This window comes from Castor canadensis, chromosome 5 (genome assembly GCF_047511655.1).
Source record: "Castor canadensis chromosome 5, mCasCan1.hap1v2, whole genome shotgun sequence".
In the NCBI taxonomy this organism is placed as follows: Eukaryota; Metazoa; Chordata; class Mammalia; order Rodentia; family Castoridae; genus Castor; species Castor canadensis.
Window position 1 is genome coordinate 176,085,475 of NC_133390.1, and position 18,374 is coordinate 176,103,848.

Consider the following 18,374-nt stretch of genomic DNA (forward strand, 5'->3'; position numbering starts at 1 on the left):
TGTGCCACCACACCCGATTTCCATTTTACTTTTTTATTATAAATAATTTCAACTGTATACAAAAGTCAATAGTACAGTAGAAACTGGTTGCCAGGAGCTAGGAGGGGAATGAGGAATGCCTGCTAATGGGGTTTTTCTTGGGGTGGTGAAAATGTTTTGAAGTTAGATGGTGATGGTGGATATGCTGAAAACCTCTGAATCACATACTTTAAAAAGGTGAATTTTATGGCACTTGAATTATATCTTAATAAAGCTGGAGTTTTCATTCTTAGAAAATGCTTACAGCATAAAGAAATCCAATGCACCTGACACTCAGACTCCCCAACATTCATTAGGACCAACCTTGTGCATCAACCTCCATTCATATTCCTTTTTTGTGGGTGACTCTGAAGCAAGACCTCAGATGTATTTTATCTATAAATATTTCAGTATGTACGTCTGAAAGATAGACTTTTAAAAATACAGCAACGTTACACCTGCAAACATTAATGTGAGTTCCCATCTCATGAATTCCTTAACATTCTCACATATCCATTCAATGAGTATCCATATTCATGATTTACTTGCTCTAAATTAGGATCCAAATAAGGATCATAGACTGGGATCTGATGCTTTGTCTCTTCACCGTCACATTCCTCATCTTTCCTCCCTTGCAGTTTGTTGAAGAAACTAGGTAATTTAGCCAAATTAACATCTTTTCCCAGTTCCTCCTCAGTCAAATGGGAGGAGAGAGAGGAGAAGGAATCTTTTAAAGGTGCAGCTGGGTTACGTGAGGTAACTTGTGCCACGTGGGGAGATCAGCTATTGTGGGGCAAACCCCTTGCCCTCCAGGTGACTGGTGAGCCCAGAGACGACTCTTCAGGCCCTGCTGATCCTAGTGCTTCGAGGTCTCTTGGGTTCTTTTATGCTTCTCTACCCAGCCTGTCCACATATAGAGGTCATTTCTCTGGCAAACACGCTCCACATGGTGGCAGAACTGTCCTCCAAGAGAGCCTGGCCTGCCACCCACTCACCAACTCTGTCTGACCATGGCAGAAGGCAGGAAACCTTTATCCCCAAGACAGCTGACATTGGCTGGGAGTGGTGGCTTCTCCACCAAGTGTAATTCATCCCCTCCTTTAAGGCATGGGTGACAGGCCAGCCTGCCACCTCCTCTCCACGCTGGTTTAACAGCTTCTCCAGCTGATAAAAGGGCTTTTAACACAAGAAAGAGAAGGGGACTGAAGGAGCAGAAACAAGACTTCTGTAGCTAGTGGACATTGCTCTAACACTATAGAAATAGCACCTATTGGTATTTTGGCATCCTCATTGGTACCTAACTTAGAGCTGAAACGTATTCTTCTTTTCAAGGTTTTCAGAGTACTGTGCTCAACACTTCTGAATGCTGGGCAAATGTCAGTGGTCCCTGCTCAGAAATCCTCACATTCAGAGTGAGTCATTACAAATTAGTTTGGGCTCCAAATGTTTCTGATTTTAAAAAGACCAGGTGTGTTCTGTGGCACCTTTTTTTTTTTTCTTCTCACCTCAGTTTCACTGTCCCACACTGGACCAGTGGGCAGTGACTGAGGCCCCTGGAGGCTCTGGGTACCGAATCTCACCCACAGGATGATTTATGAATGAATGCTAGCCTCTCCCCTCCCCCTTTGCCATCCCCAGGTCACCAGCAAGTGGCCATTCCACACTAACCTACCAAAATAGTAAGAAAATGCCATGCATCTGTACCAACAGCCTCAGTGGCGCTTTTATGTATGGTACTGAAAGGATGAATGAGACAAGGCCTTCTAAAGCCATGTTGCACCCCGGCCCTGGTATTTTTTTTTGGTGGGGAGGTCCTACTGGGGTTTGAACTCAGGGCCTTCCAGTTGCTAGGCAAGCATTATAGTTAGGGCTGAGCCATGCCTCCAGCCGCCTACCCTGTTTATTCTTATTCCAGCTCTTGTTCTCTGTTGTCTTCCTTTTATTTCTCAAATAAGTGATGGATTTTGGCTGGTGGAGTGGCCCAAGTGCTAAGAGCGCCTGTCTAGCAAGCGCAAGGTCCTGAGTTCAATCCCCAGTGCTGCCAAAAAAAACGTGATGAATTTTTGTTTCTGCATTTTGTGATTTAAAAATCTGTGATTGCTAATGATGTGACTAGATGTCTAGATTTTTGTTTGGGCCCCCAAATGTTAGGGATATTGATTTATTGATTTTTTTTTTTTTTTTTTTTTTTTTTTTTTTTGCTGTACTGGGGTTTGAACTCATGGCCTACACCTTGAACCACTCCACCAGCCCTTTTTTTGTGAAGGGTTTTTCAAGATAGGGTCTCGTGAACTATTTGCCCAGGCTGGCTTTGAACCGAGATCCTCCTGATCTCTGCCTCCTGAGTAGCTAGGATTAGAGGCGTGAGCCACCAGCACCCGGCTTTGAGTCTTGTTTTAGAAATGATTCATTGTAGGAACTAAATGCTTGAGCTGAACTCAGCCCTGTTTTAAGTGTCTGTTCCTATGGCTACACACACCTGGAAGCATGGAGTTTAGGTGAAACAGTCCACCCTCGGAGCACGAGCCTCAGCTTTGTCCTGCTAACTTGGGTGCTCCCTCATCTGGGCTACTACATCTCCCATCCCCTGCACAGGACGGTGGGGCCCAAAGGAAGCGGTTCATCTCACAAAATGCCCAGAGACTCAAGGTCAGCAACACGGAAATCATTGCTTTTTTGGTGATGACACCAGCTGCGTGCAGTGCCACAGTGCCTTTTGATTGGTTTCTCAGACGTGTGAACACTAACAGAATAAAATGTTTTAGTGCATGTAGACTGCCATTCAAACCCCAGCCCTTCCTTATGACTTAGTCATTGCTCTTCTCTGTGAATCTGCTCTTTTTCCTTAAATGGAGCTTGCTAGTTCTCATCCTTTTTCCTTTCTTTCATGCATGCTTATAACATGGAGGGCAAGCCTGCCTCCCTGCTGACTCATCCCACACTTTTCATATCTTGTCTTCCTCTTGAAGCTTCCCTTAAGGACTCCCACTCCTCTGTGGCTCCCCACTTTAACTCTGTTGCTAAGTCAGTTTGCTAATGAGCTTGTTTGTTCATTCTGTGGAATCAGTGTGCTGCCTCTGTTATCTACTACCATCTGCAACCTGCCAATGGCCCCAAAGGCAATTTCAAACACGGAGAACATTTCAAAATAAAGACGGCCTTGGCCAGAAGTCTGCCAGCTATTTCAATTGGTAAATACGTCCTGGTGTTCTGATGTGAGGTTCCAGACACATGGGATGACCAGAAAACAAGATAAGAAATGCCATATGGCAAAAAGAGAGCGATGACAGGAGACAGCTGTGGGGATGGGACTGGAGCCGGGTCTGGAAGAATGAGTGCCATTTTTGTTTAGATGAAGGAAGAATGAGTGCCATTTTTGTCTAGATGAAATAAAAATGCAAACTTGTTTTTGCACAACGTCTGCTACAGCAGGTCCTCTCTGGACACTGGGTATGAATTTAGGGACAGTTTTAGACTTGGCAAGTCAGGAGGCACTGCTTGAGCTAGCATGATGGTTTCCTGTGCACACGGTGTGTTGATAGATTGAGAGAGCAGAGAGCTCTGTGTAGTGCTCTCTGCAGAGCCAGCACTCAGAAAACCATCTCCCAGGGGGGGGACCTGGGGTTGGGAGCAGAGAAAGCATTCCTGGGGCAGATGCCCAGAGTGGGGACCCTGTCCTCTATGACAAGCTGCTTGGCTCATTTTATCCTGACAATCAGAAGGCAAGTGTCAGGGAGCAGGAAGGAAGAAGCTGATCCCCATCAGAAATCTGGCCAAGCAGCCTCTCATGATGGAAGTGACCTGGGAATTGTTCCACAGCGCTCAAGGGATAAGAATCCTGTGCGTTCCTCCACCGCGCTGATCAAACAGGGAACTTCGCCCTACAAAGCAGAAGAGGTGGGTTTTTTCCTTCTTCTTCTTCTTTTGTGGTTTCGCATAACGAATGAGTGACAGTCTCTACTTACAGACTGAGGGAGACGTCAGGCCTGGAGGAGTGAGCGTGGCCTATGTCTCTGGCTCCCCCGCCCTCGTCTCTTTCATTTTACTCTTATCAGAATTCTCTTGCTGGGAGAATCTCCTTGACAGCTTCCCATGCTGTCAGCTCCGTAGACCTCAGCTTCTGAGAAGCAGCCCGAGGGCTGTCGCACCAGAGGAGCTGCCGTGATCCCCAGCATGAGGGCAACCGGCTTCAGGGATGGGGTGCCCAAGGTGAGTTGACGGCTGTGCGCAGCTCCAGGGCGGCGATGGCTGAGAATGCTGACTTTAGTTCTGGGTTTCCAAGGAGAGCAAAAAACGAACGCTAGTAACCCAGAGGCTTGAGATGGGAAAGTTTCACCTCCACCTCGTGTGGGAACTCCCTGCCCTGTAAACCCCCTTGCCAGCTGGCTTTCCAAATGGGTGGAAGATGTCCCAGAAGAAACTAGCTGTGTCCAGCTTTGTGTCCAGTCACCATCCAGCAAGCTTCTGAAGGAAAATGTGGCTCTCTGCCCCAGCCTGCCCCAGTCTCTGCTGCCTGGGGTCCCTGAAGATGCTCGGTGTGGCTCAGGTGTCCTGACTGAGCTCTGTGCTCGCTGCCCCAGAGCAGAGCGCAGCCCCTGGCTCTGCCTTCCACCAAGGACGCCCTGTATGCTGGCTTCGTGTTCATTTGTGTCCTGTAGTGGCCAAGCTGAAACTTTCCTTCTGACTGCACATCTGTGTCATGAGTCAAAAAATTTTCTCTACTTAGAAAGGCAAAGTGGCTACCAAAAAAACTGTGCTAAGACCCAGGGAAAACAAAGCTCTTTATCCTGCCACATTCTTTAGAGATCTTAAGTAGTACAGAAAAAAAAAAATAAAATGAAGCAATTACTAAATGAGGAGCCAGCTTCTAAGAATTAAATGAGGGTTGGTGGAGTGGCTCGAGGGGTAAAACGCCTGCCTAGCAAGTGTGAGGCCTTGAGTTCAAACCCCAGTGCCACCAAAAAGAGAGAAAGAGAGATTTATAAGAGTTCAATGTGTCATTTGTCACTATAATAGTAACAGGGAGTGTCAGTAGTGGAGCCTAGGGTCCAGTAGCCCAGGATAGCCTCTTGTATAGATGATGTAAATATGTGTGTTACCTTGGAATTTTGTCCCCAACTACTATTTGCTTTGAAAATATCCAAATCACTGGAAATATGGGAAAAATGGTAACTTAGCAAACCCCCCTACCCCCACCAGCTCCTGGAGCTCTGTCAGACTTGGGTGCATCTCTTTGTATATACTCAGAGCTGGCGCGAGTTTCTTGTGGCCATTTTGCTAAACCATTTGAAAATAAATAGCAACTAGAATGATGCTTCACCCCCAAACACTTGGTCACCTGTCTCCTGAGACAGATCTATGATTTGTTTGTTTGCTTTTCTGATCTCAAAGTTCATTCTGAGATCACATATCGTATTGGTTGTCCTTAATCTAGAATAATCTACTTTTTTTGCTTTCATGACATTCAGCATTTCTCTGAGTGGCCGCGATTGATTTTTATGACTTAGACTTCCTTTTGTCTATGTGCCACTTGTGGCATTGTTACATGTCACTTTACAATTTTTGAACAGCATGCGTGCATGCATAGACCATAGTTGGTATTCCCAGCATCTCTGTGAAGGAAGTCCTGCTTCCATATTTTGCAGATGTATAGCTAGCTCTGTCTACACAGCGGGCTCTGTGTGGAAGGCAGGACTCACATTTTCTCACTAAGTCCTCTGCATGAAGCAGAAGTATATGAGGAAACAGCTTAGTTGGTCAAGGCCATGTGCTCCTTAGTGCTGCTGCCAAGGTGAAACCCAGGTGACAGCACCCACTGTCCCAGCTCTCAGCCAGCTCACTGTGTACTGACTTTAGACTAGGGAGCTGCAAAACGCTTCTGCAGAGAGCCAGACAGAGCTGGGGGTGGCCCCAGCACTCAGAAGCAGGAGGATGGTAAGTTTGAGACCAACCTGGGCAACATAGTGAGACCCTGGATGAAAACGAGGCACAGGGCACTTTTTGCTCAAGAAGTCACGTGTGGTCTCTACTGCAGATTCTTCTTCACAACTCTTTAAAAATAGAAATCATTCTGTTTTTTTGGGGGCGGTTGTGTGTGTGTGTAGTACTGGGGCTTGAACTCATCAGGGCCTACACCTTGAGCCACTCCACCAGCCCTTTTTTTTGTGATGGGTTTTTTTGAAATAGCGTCTCTCGAACTCTCTGCCTAGGCTAGCTTCAAGCTTCTACCCTCCTGATCTCTATCTCCTGAGTAGCTAGAATCACAGGTGTGAGCCACCGGCGCCTGATCAGTTGTTGTATTTGGTCTCCGGGCTGTAGTGTGCCAGCCAATGTCGTCTCAGCTCAGATAGGCCACCCCTTCCCAATCATGGGGGACCAGAGTGAGAACCCAGATTTCACCCCCTAATCCAGAGATGACTTCAGCTACCTAGGTTTACTCTTTTCTTGGGTATCCTGTTGATGCACATGTAGGATAAGACACTTTTTTTTTTTAATACCAATAGAATCAGTAAGTAAACAACTGTGGGGCTTCTTGCCTTTTGTAATGAACAGTACAGATTATATTAGCTGAACTGATCCACCTCATTCATTTTAATGCCCACGTTATTGTTTAATTGCTTTTTAGGCAGGTGCTTTTACCTCTGAGCCACTCACTCCACCAGCCCATTTAATTGCTTTTTAAATGGTGACACAGTGCTTCAAGACCATCCCATGTAAAATGTCCTCTGCTATAGTGCATTTGACTTTAAAGCCCCTCACTCATTCAGGGCCACCCATTTGGCCTCTGAGCTCTAGGTCGACTGGGGTGACCCAACCAAGGACTCCACAGCAGGAGAGCATTCACAGGTGCACAAAGCATTTACCACCCTGCTTGTTATGCTCTGCTGTGTTTATCTCTGTTTCACAAGACGAGGAGAGCATTTGAAAATAAACACGAGTTGGGTGCTGGTGGCTCATACCTGTAATCCTAGCTACTTGGGAGGCTGAGATTGGGAAGATCAAGGTTCAAGACCAGCCTGGGCAAATAGTTCACAAGACCCCATCTCCAAAATAACCAGAGCAAAATGGACTGGAGGTGTGGCTCAAGTAGCAGAGCACCTGCTTTGCAACCCTGAGTTCAAACCCAAGTTCCACCAAAAAAAAAAAAAAAAAAAAAACCCCAAACATGATATTAGCAATAGGAATCCCTGACCTCAAATAGTACAGTTACAGCAAAGACAGAAATCCTTGTGCATAGCCAAGTGACAAATCTGACCTCTCCTTCGTGAACTTAACAAGACTCCAGCCTGCTGGAGAAATGGTAGAAAATTAGTTCTAAAAACAAGGGGAATAAGTGATTTTATTATATGTGAGTCCTTGTTTTGAATTTTGGATGGTTTATGAAATAGAGTCTGTGGTCCATTAGTGATCGAGCCCTATTTTTGGGAATGGTGTTCATGTCTGTGAGTGTGCATTGTGGGCCTTCAGAGGTGGCTGGAGATTCGAGACTTTGCACACGGCCCTTTTCTCCTATAATGCTTTTCTTCACTTGAGCAAAATGTCCAGGGGTCAAAGTAGGATTACTGAGTTTAAAACATTGTCACTCATTTTCCATCATTTTTCAAAAAATTCTAGCTGAACTTGAGGCTCAAGTGGTTGAGCTCCTGCCTAGCAAGCTCAAGGCCCTGAGTTCAAGTGCCGGTGCCACCACCAAAAAAAAAATTGCTATTTTAGCCCAATCATGAATGGTCTGATATTTGTCTTTTATCACTTGAGTGTTCTTAATTTGTGCCTTCTGCCTGTTAAAGAGCAAGTATCCTCCCATCTTCTTCCAGCTCTGGGTGGATAGTTCTAGACTCACTCAAGGAAGATCAAGATAACGACTTAGAATTAGAGGGTGGAGGGGCCCTCAACATTCTCACTGCTGACTTAGAGACCACAGTATGGCTGTATCAGAGGTGCTGGCCACTGGCCGGGAGGTGACTTGCCTTGGAGCTTCTGGGCCAGGCTTGGTGAGGCTGCATCCGAGTGGACAGTAACTTCTGGCTCAGCTTAGACCTTCTCGGTTCTGAGGTAGAAGCAGGACATGGAACACTCGGTCTCTGGGAAAGAGGGCAAGCTGGACCCACCCCAGCCAGCCCTGCTACCTCAGCTCTTTCCCTCATGGTTGCCCACTTCCTTCTCATTCTCTGCCTGGTCTTCACTTAGCAAGAGCGACCCTGTCTCTCCCTGGTGGCTCATGGTTCACGGTCTGTCTCCTTCTCTGGAGAGGAGGCTCCGGGAGGGACAACTTGGGTTTTCATGCTCAGTTCTGCATCTCTAGCACCTACCGCAGTGTGTACACATGGTAGGTACTCAGTAAATGCCTTATGGTATGACACGGAGGTCACAAGGAGGGCAGACGAAGCCCTTGCGACACAATTCCATCACAAGTGCAGGGACAAAACTTCCTAGTCAATAGGTGTCTGGGAACCTCAGACTCTCAGCTCCCTAGCCCAACCTGGTCCCAGGCTGACCTCCACTCAGCCTTCAGAAATGGCCTCCTCCTGGTCAGACTGTGCTTGAGATTCTAGCCATTGTGATTAAAGTCAAGGTCACAAGGACCTGTGGCCTTGTGACCTTGCCAGCAACTTTGTCCCTTCACTGCCTCAGAGGGCAAAACAGCTATACACAACACCCAACTTGGAACACCACTGAACGTCCTCATTTTCAGCCTTTCATTCAACTCAGAGTTTCTGGGCTCCAGGGTTTAGGGTGACAAAGACAGAGCTGGTTTTGCGATAGACTCAGAAAGACGGTAAGTGAGTAAGCAGATACGACTTCAGGTGGTGAAGGGGATACCTGCTATACAGGAAAGAAAACGATAGAAGGCAGTGGACACAAAGGGCCACTTTCGAGATGGAATGAGAGAATGAGAGCATTCCAGGCAGAGGGAGCAGCAGGTGCAAAGACCCTGGGGTGGGAAAGACTTCAGCATAGTACAGTATTCGTAGAAAGGCCAGGGTGGTTGGAGCAGAGTAAACAAGGAGAAAAGTGGCCCAAAATGTGCTGAGCAGGGCCACATAGGGCCTCACTTGCGGTGGCAGAACTTTTGAAGTGCATTCAAGTTGCCGAGGAAGTCACTGGCTCTCTGGAAGCAGGAGAGGACTGGGTCTGGTTTATGGACAATCTGCAGTGGGGAGGGCAGCAGGCAGGAGGTGAATCAGGAAACTCAATGGCAGGTGGCCTCATTTGCCCTTTTGCATGGAGCCATACTGTTTTCAGCAGTCGTGGAGAAGAGCTGTTCCTCTGTCCTTTGCAAAGAACCTTTTGCTGTTTAAGGCTGTTAGGTGTGAGCAGAAAGAATAGTAACTGAAGGAGTAAATAGTTCATGTTTACTCCGCCTGCTGTGTTCTACTCAGAAGACAACGTGCTCCTCATTCATTCAACAAATATTGAGCACCTTCTGTGTACTCAGCACTGTTCTAAACACCAGAAAGGACAAAAGTGTTTGGCCTCCTTGCTCAGTATTAAATAACTTGTGATTGTCTTTTTTAAAATCCATGGACAATCATTATTAATAATGATTATTAATAATTACTATTAATAAGGTTATTAATAACCATTTAATAACCTTATTCTCTGAACATTCTATTTCCTATACAGCACGCTTTAAAAAGTAAAAGAGAGAAAGAGGCTGCTGAGTATGGTGGTTCATGTCTGTAGTTCCAACTACTCAGGAGGCTAAGATTGGGAGGATCACTGCTTGAGGCCAGCCTGGGTATAAAGTTAACAAGGGAGCATGGTGGCTGCCATCTGTAATCATAATCCCAGCTACAAGGGAGGCATAGGTAGGAGGATCAAGGTCCAAGCCAGCCAGGGCAAAAATGCGAGACCCTATCTGGAAAATAAAAAGCAAAAGGGGCTGGGGTGTGACTCAAGTGGTAGATTGCTTGCCTAGTAAGCTCGAGGCCCTGAGTTCAAACCCCAGTACTGCCAAAAAAAAAAAAAAAAGCTCGAAAGTGCCATCCCTACCCCAAACTTAAAAAGTCTGCCAATAGCTAACTTCAAAGAGGATGGGCCACATGTCAGTGGAATGGGGAAGCAACACTAGCAACATGTCATAGTCATTTTGGACCTTGGGTGACTAAGGAGGAAATGACAAGGGCCTGGAGGGGAAACAACAGAAAAGGAGGAAGATGCCGGTGGTAAGAAGGATGCCGCTTGGGGTGAGATTAGGCTCCAACATGAGTTGCAAAAAAGGGGAACGTGTTCCAAACTCTTGTTGCTCATGAACCATTTGCTCAGAGGAAGAGGAGTCTTGTGCACACGCCCACGAGAAACAGAGCAACACCAAGCAGGACCCAGAGTCATCCTGCCTGGGACAGCAACCAGGGTGTCAGTGCTCTCACAAGTCCTGCATGGCCAGTGTGGACCTGAAAGCCACTCCCAGGACCCCGGGGCTCCTACTCTGGCCACCCAAGAGCATTTGTCCATGAGGTCATAGTGGAGGTAAAAATATTGTGCTTTTGCTCTGAGCTGCTGCTGCCTCGGATGTATCTGACTGATGACTATCTGCTCCTGCTGGCCAGGCTGTCTTTTGGAGCAATGAAAGAATGACAGCAACTGCGTCCCCCTCCCTGAGAGAAGTTTGCCATCTGGTTAACATGACAACAGTGCTTTGTAGAATGTTTGCCTTAAGTTCAGAATTTAAACTCCCCGGTTGAAAGAGGAATAAAAACCCAAGTCAGTTACAAATATCAGATGCTTTGAGGTGCTCTCTCCTCAGCAGGGTGTTTATCAAAGTGAAGGAATCAACAGCCACAGGGAAATACCAGGACCAGTAACACAAGAACTCCTCTGACCTCCCCTAGGACATCCCAAGCAGGATTGGGATGCGTTCAGCTATGGCCCTGTATTGATGGCAAGATGAGAGAAGAAAGCTTACATATCAGGGTGCCTTGCCTTCCTCACTGCTCTACAGTGAGCCTAGGAAAACGGAGAACTCGGTGAGGAAGTCTGAACCTTCACTCACCTCTTTGTGGTACATGAAATGACTTGAGCGAGCTTTGAGTTATGGATGAAATGAAAAAAATCACACTGCAGGGACCTTGTCCTCTAGCATACCAGATGGCTTTAGGTGTGGCACACAGATGGGACTTTATATATATGTGCATGTAAATTACACATATAAGCTACATATATTGCATATGTAACTGAAGTATCTTAGTGTTCATTAGTAAAAACTAAAACCAGCTCATCAAATCTGAAATTTCATACATAATATTGCCTAGGGAGAGGTTTTCTTTTGCTTTTTGAGATGAGGCCTCGCTACGTTGTCCAGGCTGGCCTCAAACTGATGATCCTCCTGCCTCAGTCTCCCAAATAGGTGGGATTATAGGCACATACCACCATACCCAAGTTTTTGTTTTGTTTTGGTGAGACTGGGGTTGGAATGCATGGCTTCACACTTGCTAGCTAGGCAGGCTCTCTACTGCTTGGGATACTCCGCCAGTCCTTTTCAGTGTTGAGTATTTTCAAGATAGGGTCTCAGGGGGTAGCGGGGGAGAGAGAGGGGGCGGGGGGGGGGGGTAAGGAAGGGGGTGGGGGGGGGAGGGAAGAGGGAGAAATGACCCAAACATTGTATGCACATATGAATAAAAGAAAAAAAAAAGATAAGGTCTCGAACACTATTTGCCCGGGTTGGTTTTGAAACATGATCTTCCTGATTCCCGAATAGCTTACAGGCATGAGGCCACAGGCACACAGCACATTTTGTTGCTGTGTTAATTGACCTAGTTTAATATTTTACTTTTTAAAAATGTATAGGTGGGCTGGAGTAAGATCAAGTGGTAGAGCTTCTGCCTAGCAAGTGCAAGTCCCTGAGTTCAAACCCCAGCGCTGCCAAGAAAAAAAGTTTAAAAAAAGCTAGGCTCTGGTGGCTCACGCCTGTAATCCTAGCTACTCAGGAGGCAGAGATCAGGAAGATCACAGTTTGAAGCCAGCCCAGGCAAATAGTTCCATGAGACCCTATCTCAAAAACACCCTTCACAAAAATTGGGCTGGTGGAGTGGTTCCCCAGTACTGCAACAACAACAACAAAAAAGTACAGTGACATGTGGATATGCAAGAAGCATGTAGTCAAGAGACACACAAAATTCAAGAATCATAGTCTTAGACCAGCTTTCTCCTTATTGGTGTTGGCATAATTCCTTATCACCAAGCAAATAATACAAAACTCCTTTCTCTAGGCCTTCCTTCCCCTTTTCTGTTCAAAAAAAAAAAAAAAGAAAGTCCCCTACATGTTATTTCCTTTGCAGTCCTTCTGATGGCTTTCATGAGCTGAGAGTCAGGGGTAGGAGAAGCAGCCAGACCACTCTAGATTGTGCAGGTGGCTACGAAGGCACTTGGAGTCACCCCATAAAACTGCCTCACTCTCAGGTGAAAAACCGTGAGGCCCAGAGCCACTCTCAGTCACTTGCCCTCCTCCCCAGGGGATGAGAGGGCTTCCTCATGGGCTGGGGCAGAACCCCTACTACTCACCTTGACCCAGCTGCCTCCCAGCCCTCAATTCCCAAACCAAGTATCTTCAACAATAACTCAGGGGCACAGTTAGCAAGGAGGGGACTTGGGAGGGGGGAAGGGGGCAGTGAAGGCTGTGGCTAAACCTGCAAGGATCTCTATAGCATACCTCAGGCCACATCCAAAAACCAAGTACTCCCAGCAGACTCTCGAGGTTGCTGCCTCATTTCCACACTGAGCTCAGATGAAGGGAACCTGCTCCCCAGGTTCCCAGCACACCTTGCAGCAGGTGCTTGATTCCTAACTGCCAGGTCAACACGACTCTACACGTGCATTCAGTGAGACTGAAAGGGAAGTGTGTCACACAGGTTGATCTGGCAAAACCCCAACCTCCCGGAGAACCACAGCCGTCAGGCATCAGGGAAGAAAATGTTTCATTTCCACTCGTGGTTTTGGAATTTTTTCTGGCTAAACCCTCTTCCTCAAAGCCCTGTGAGTAGGCACTGCGTTCTACACTTAGGATGTGTGGGTTTTTCATCTGAATTCAAAACTGAGGGGCCAGGGGCAGGGGTCAATGTCGCCATGGAGAAACCCGGTAAAGCCTGTGCTTATCCACAAAACAGGCCACCATCGGGGCCATTTTCAGAGGTGTAAGGAAAAAAAGGAATCACTCTTTTATTGAAGTTCTCCTTTTCCCGCTGTCCCTCCTCACATTCAAGTTCACTGGGTTTATTCATGTGTTATGCCATGCCTCTGGTAAACCAGCCACCAGCACCCAGATGACAGGAGGGAGTCAAGGGAAATGTCTGTCACCCAGAACTCTCTGTGCACCCGAGCCCCATCCATGGCTATTGGTTTCAGCCCAGAGCAACTGTCAAGGACAGCTGTGGGAAAGCACAGTGGCCTGCAGAGCCCTTGCAGGAATGCCCTGATCAGCAGCATTCCCGCACAAAGCAGCGATTTCTGCTGGTGTTCGCCAGGGTGTGGACTAACCACCTTTGAAAGGCATTTCGTTAGAGGATCAGCACGATGAAGGTGAGCGTGAGTACCCGGTCCTTCCTCTCACATCCTTTGCTGCTGTTGGGGATGGCCTGAGACTGCCTTTGCTGTGCTAGGGGTCCTTGACTTGTTTCCAATTGTTTCCACTGATCTTGGGGAAGTAGGTACTGACCTTTTCCAAATAATCATCACACTACTGGAAAAGACTGGAAGTTGTTTCAGGTGCCGGGTTTTTGAAACAAAAAAAAAGAAAGAATCTATACTTTGTTTTAAAAGTTACATCTTGGCTAGTAGAGTGGCTCAAGCAATAAGTACTTGCCTAGCAAGTGTGAGGCCCTGAGTTTGAACCCCAGTATCACCAAATAAAAAAAAAAAACATGAAAAGTTACATTTTATCCATTTTTTTTTCTTTTTTGCAGTGCTGGGGATCAAACCCAGAGCCTTGCACATGCCAGGCAAGTGCTCTACACTGAGCCGCATCTCCAGCCTCTCCACGCATTTCTTAAGCTTAAGTGTTACTTTACACATGAAACTAATCGGGAGAAAGGGAGTTTCAATGTCATGCTTTCAGATGAATGACTTTAAGGTCATTTTCTGCACATTTCAGAGCCATTCACTCAAAATTTTTCAAAAGGGAAACTGAAGCAAAAACTATTTATTTTCTTCACCTACTTGGAAAATAAATACAACACAGGCAGGCACTGCGGTTGCCCTTCAGTGCTTCTCTCTCAGGAACTTTGCTACATCTTTTGAAAACAGTTCCAAAAGAAACAACTCTTCCTTTAGTGCAGGGTGATGCAAGAGATCACTTCCCTGGCGCCTCGTTAGAATTTCCCAGTATCGCAGCTGATGGAAAGCTGGTGGTTGAAGCAGAGCTGGCAGAAGCTTTGTCACACCGGACACCACATTGGCCTGACAAGTGAGAAGAACAAATTGAGTATGTTGCAGACTCCCAGGGCAATTCTGCTTATGAAACATCAAATCGTTTTTTGCTATTTTAAGTGATACTCGGTCCCCCCAGTTCATGGAATTTTACTTTAAGGGTAAATGTTGTTATGAAAAGCTGCTGAAATTCAGGATGGAAAAAAAGTTGAGAAACAGCTTCTTTCTTGGACAGCTATGTCAAAGGGAGGTAATTAAAGAGGAGAGACACAGGAAGCAGGGACAGAGGGAAGGCAGGAATCCACGGGCAGGAAGGCGGGAAGGAGAAAGGAATGGCTGGGGGCAAGGGGGAGGGAGGCTGCTGTTCACATCCAATGTGTAGTTGCTCCAACAACACAAGGAGGGAAGAAAGTAGGCTTCCAGAAGGTCACATGCATGCCACCGGCACTACTGTGTCCTGCTGCTGCACAGCTACTGCTGTGGGTGACATGTCGCATTGTGGGAGCCTCCCACCCCCTGCTCAGTTCTTCATACACAGCTCCGAGTCATCCATCTGCTGCCCAAAGGGCACGGAGAGGGGGAGGCCCAAGCCTGCTTCTGAGAGACTTGTAGGCAGACGACCCCCCCCCCTCACACACACTTTACCAGATCAGTGTGGACTGACAATTAAGTAATCTCTTGAGCTGTCCTTCGAATAAGGGGGAGTTGTTTCTTCTGGAACTGTTTTCAGTAAGCAGCTGAAGCAGAGGCACCTTGGCTCTGTCTTGGCTCTGTCTTGGCTCTGTCTTGGCTCTGCTCTCAAGGTGCCAGGGTGATGCAAACACTTTCCAAATTCACTGGTCCTCAAACACGACTCCAGCATGCTCAGCATCTCCTAAGCTGTGACTTCCTTCAGGTCCTCAGTTGGGTGGCAGTGCACACAGGTGACACCTCAGTCCTCCCACAGCTCAGGAAGGGCTTCCCCCAGATATAAGAAATCATCTGGTGCAAAAAGCAAACTGTGGGGCTGGAGTTGGGGCTCAAGTGGTAGAAACCTGCCTTGCTAGTGCAAAAGCCCTGAGTTCAAATTCCAGTACTGCCAAAAAAAAAAAAAAAAAAAAAAGCAAACTTCTTTTGGTCCAGATGAAGGCTGATTCCCCAGTCCTTTTGGCTTCAGTTATTTTGGAGATGTGATCTTGCTTTACGTCCAGGCTGGCCTGGGCAACAATCCTCATATTTGTTTTCTACTTAGTTGGGATGACAGGCACACACCACTGTGCCCAGCTTTTCCCATTTAGATGAGATTTCACGAACTTTTCTTGCCTTGGCTGGCCTCAAACCTTGATCCTCCAGATCTCTACCTCTTGAGTAGCTAGGATTATAGGCGTGAACCACTGCATAGGGCTTAAAACTCGGATTTTATATCAAAATAACAAAGCATCTAGACATGGTTAAAAAGATTTCAAACAGCCAGGCACCAAAGGCACACACCTATAATCCTAGCTACTCAGGAGGCAGAGATCAGGAGGATTGTGGTTCAAAGCCAGCCTGGGAAAATAGTCTGTGAGACCCTATCTCAAAAACAGCCAACACAAAAAAGGGCTGGTGGAGTGGCTCAAGGAATAGGCCCTGAGTTCAAACCCCAGTACCTCAAAAAAAAATTCAAACTGTACAAATGACATGGACTTAAAGGGTTGTCCTATATCCCCAAATCTCTAGCTTCCTGGACTGATGTCCCCTGCTCTGGGGAGCGGAAGAGGGGGAGGAGAGTACAGCTTACAGAACCTTCCAGGACGATGGTATAGTTTAGAAGCATAAATGAGGACATGCAATACTCACAGTTTCTCATTTTGTTCTTGTTTTAGTGTAGTCCTGTATTTCAGAGGCTGTTCCATCTCAGCTTAGGCCAACTCTTCCTCATTCTTCCTATTGGCCATCCTGCATTCCATCACACAGTGTGTCCTTTTCATCCAGTTCCCAGCCCCTTCTCAGGAGGAATTCTCGATCATTCACTCATCCAGTTGCACCAGTGTGTGACAGAATGCTTGTGCTGAGTGGTCAGGTTTGTAACCTGAAAGGGCAGACTCCAGAGACAACACTGCCGGTGTTCCTATCTTGGCGTTGGCCCTGGCTCGCTGGGCTACTTTGGTTTACTTATCTACCCTCTCTGGGCCTTAGCTTTCTCATCAACTAAGTGAGATGTTGGCAGCAGTACTCGCTTCATGAGGTCGTGAATATCAAGTGAGATAATAAATGCTATTGGTTTCTCATAATGCCTGGCACGTGCTTGAAATCTGAACGGTCCTTATGGGACAACAAAACGAACCCAGTTCCTGGCAGCTGGAGAGGGCTACGCTGCTCTCAGCAAGAATAGACTGCTTCACTAGGGGCTGATTGCCTGCAGGAGATGAAAGAGGGTTTTCCTGATTCCAGGGATGTTGTGTTAGCTGGAATCTGTAGGGTTCTGTGGGGTTTGCAAAGAGGGAACTCTTTCCAGGCCATCTTTGCTTCAAATCCTTAAAAATATTTACCCCTTTAATCTCTCCGGAGGTCACTTCACAGAAGTCACTCCAAAGACATGTGTCACACAGATACCACGCCTCTTCCCCAGCATCCTCCTGCCTCCTCTGATTTTCTTCCCTTTTCAGAGAAGTGGGGAAAATGGAGGTGGTGAGGGGAATTTTTCTTATCTCTTGGAAACTTCTCTCTCCCTCTCCTTCTCCTCTTTCATTTTTAAATGATGGAAAATAAACACAAGCCCACAGATAAGACCATTCCCTCTGCTTTGATCTTTCCTAGCTGGTGTCTGTGTTTATGTAATATGAAATACTTCCAAATACACTCAAGGGGAGACCTTGTCTTAAAGGTGATCGAAGACTTTTTTCGCCCTGGGTTGACTCCAGATGCTTGGAGACTGAGTTCAACTACCTCATGAAGATATGTAATAGACTCATCCACTGATGTGAGCAAAACTCCTTCACCCACACAGTCACTCACGAACCTCGGTGATTCACACGTCTCATACATCAGTCAAACAAGTTGGAATATTTACAGTGCATGCTTTCTTTAAAAGAGGGGGAAAAAAGCATGGTTTCTGTGTAAATATTGTCATGGCTCTCAGAGGGGAAGTATGAACAATCTGTCACCTTCCCTTAAAACTAAGAATTCTTCAAAATAAGTCGTAGCACCCGTGAAAAGCTGAAATGCTCAACATGGACCTGTTTCAAAGAAAGATTTGAGTAGAAGTGTCCTTGTTTACTTTGAAGGTCTTTGTACAGAGCCAGGGCCTGAGGTCACTTGCTGCTTAGGGTGCCTTCCATATCTACCACCACTGTCACTTGTTTGGGACCTTCTGCTGTGTCCTCAAGGTGCGGTTGGTCCTTCCAGGAAAATGATGTGCGAGGTGATATTCTCGGATCTCCACTCCTCTGTCCCTTACCTACTAACTTTTTAATTTTAAATGCCCATGAGTTTGGGGGCAAGGAGTGTTGTGAAAGATAACACAGGAGGAAGCAGGATTGGGCCATGAAGGTATCTGACCCCATCTTAGGAAAAAGGGAAGGAAGCAGGATGGGGAGAGAGCCTCAAATAGTGGGGGCTGGTTGAGGGGCTGAGGGCAAAGATTGCCACTGGAGGAGTCTCACTGGGCAGACATGGTCAGACTCTGAATACTGACTTTTGCATTGTAAGGGAAGCAGAGTGGGGACTTTAAGACCCCAAAGCGGGCTTCACTTGCTACAATAGTGGTACTTTATTTATTTAGTTTTCTGGCTTGGTTCTTCGGGAACATGATATTTTGAAATCTGGCTGTGCATGCCACAATCCCCACCAGGCTCAAATGTCTTATACCTGGCCCACTTCACATATATGTTTCTTGCCCAGTCCCTGTAGTTGTTTGAGTTTGCTGGTCCTGGTTATGAAATTCTTCCCCCCATTGCTGGAATTTCACTGCAGGGTCTTCCACAGCTAGGCAAGCACTCCACTGAGCTCCACCCCCCCGCCCCCCCCCCGCCCAT

The 18,374-nt window shown here is 46.8% G+C and overlaps 1 protein-coding gene and 1 non-coding gene across 4 annotated transcripts in view; one reads left to right on the forward strand and one right to left on the reverse strand.

The window, feature by feature from the left end:
- Positions 1–1,511: 1,511 nt before the first annotated feature.
- Positions 1,512–1,621, reverse strand: LOC141423802 (small nucleolar RNA ACA64). The gene has a single exon (XR_012448605.1). It is a non-coding gene; the product is annotated as a small nucleolar RNA ACA64 (small nucleolar RNA).
- A 1,557-nt stretch (positions 1,622–3,178) lies between these two features.
- Cass4 (Cas scaffold protein family member 4) overlaps positions 3,179–18,374 on the forward strand; it is a 40,308-nt gene continuing 25,112 nt past the window's right edge. For 2 of the 3 annotated variants that reach the window (XM_074075010.1, XM_074075012.1), the window contains exon 1: positions 3,179–3,915. In XM_074075010.1, coding sequence (XP_073931111.1) covers positions 3,673–3,915 — 243 coding nt within the window. In that variant the 5' untranslated portion in view covers positions 3,179–3,672. Of the gene's footprint in view, positions 3,916–3,957; positions 4,228–18,374 lie in introns of those variants that run through there. The other variant, XM_020170140.2, reaches the window with a different exon arrangement.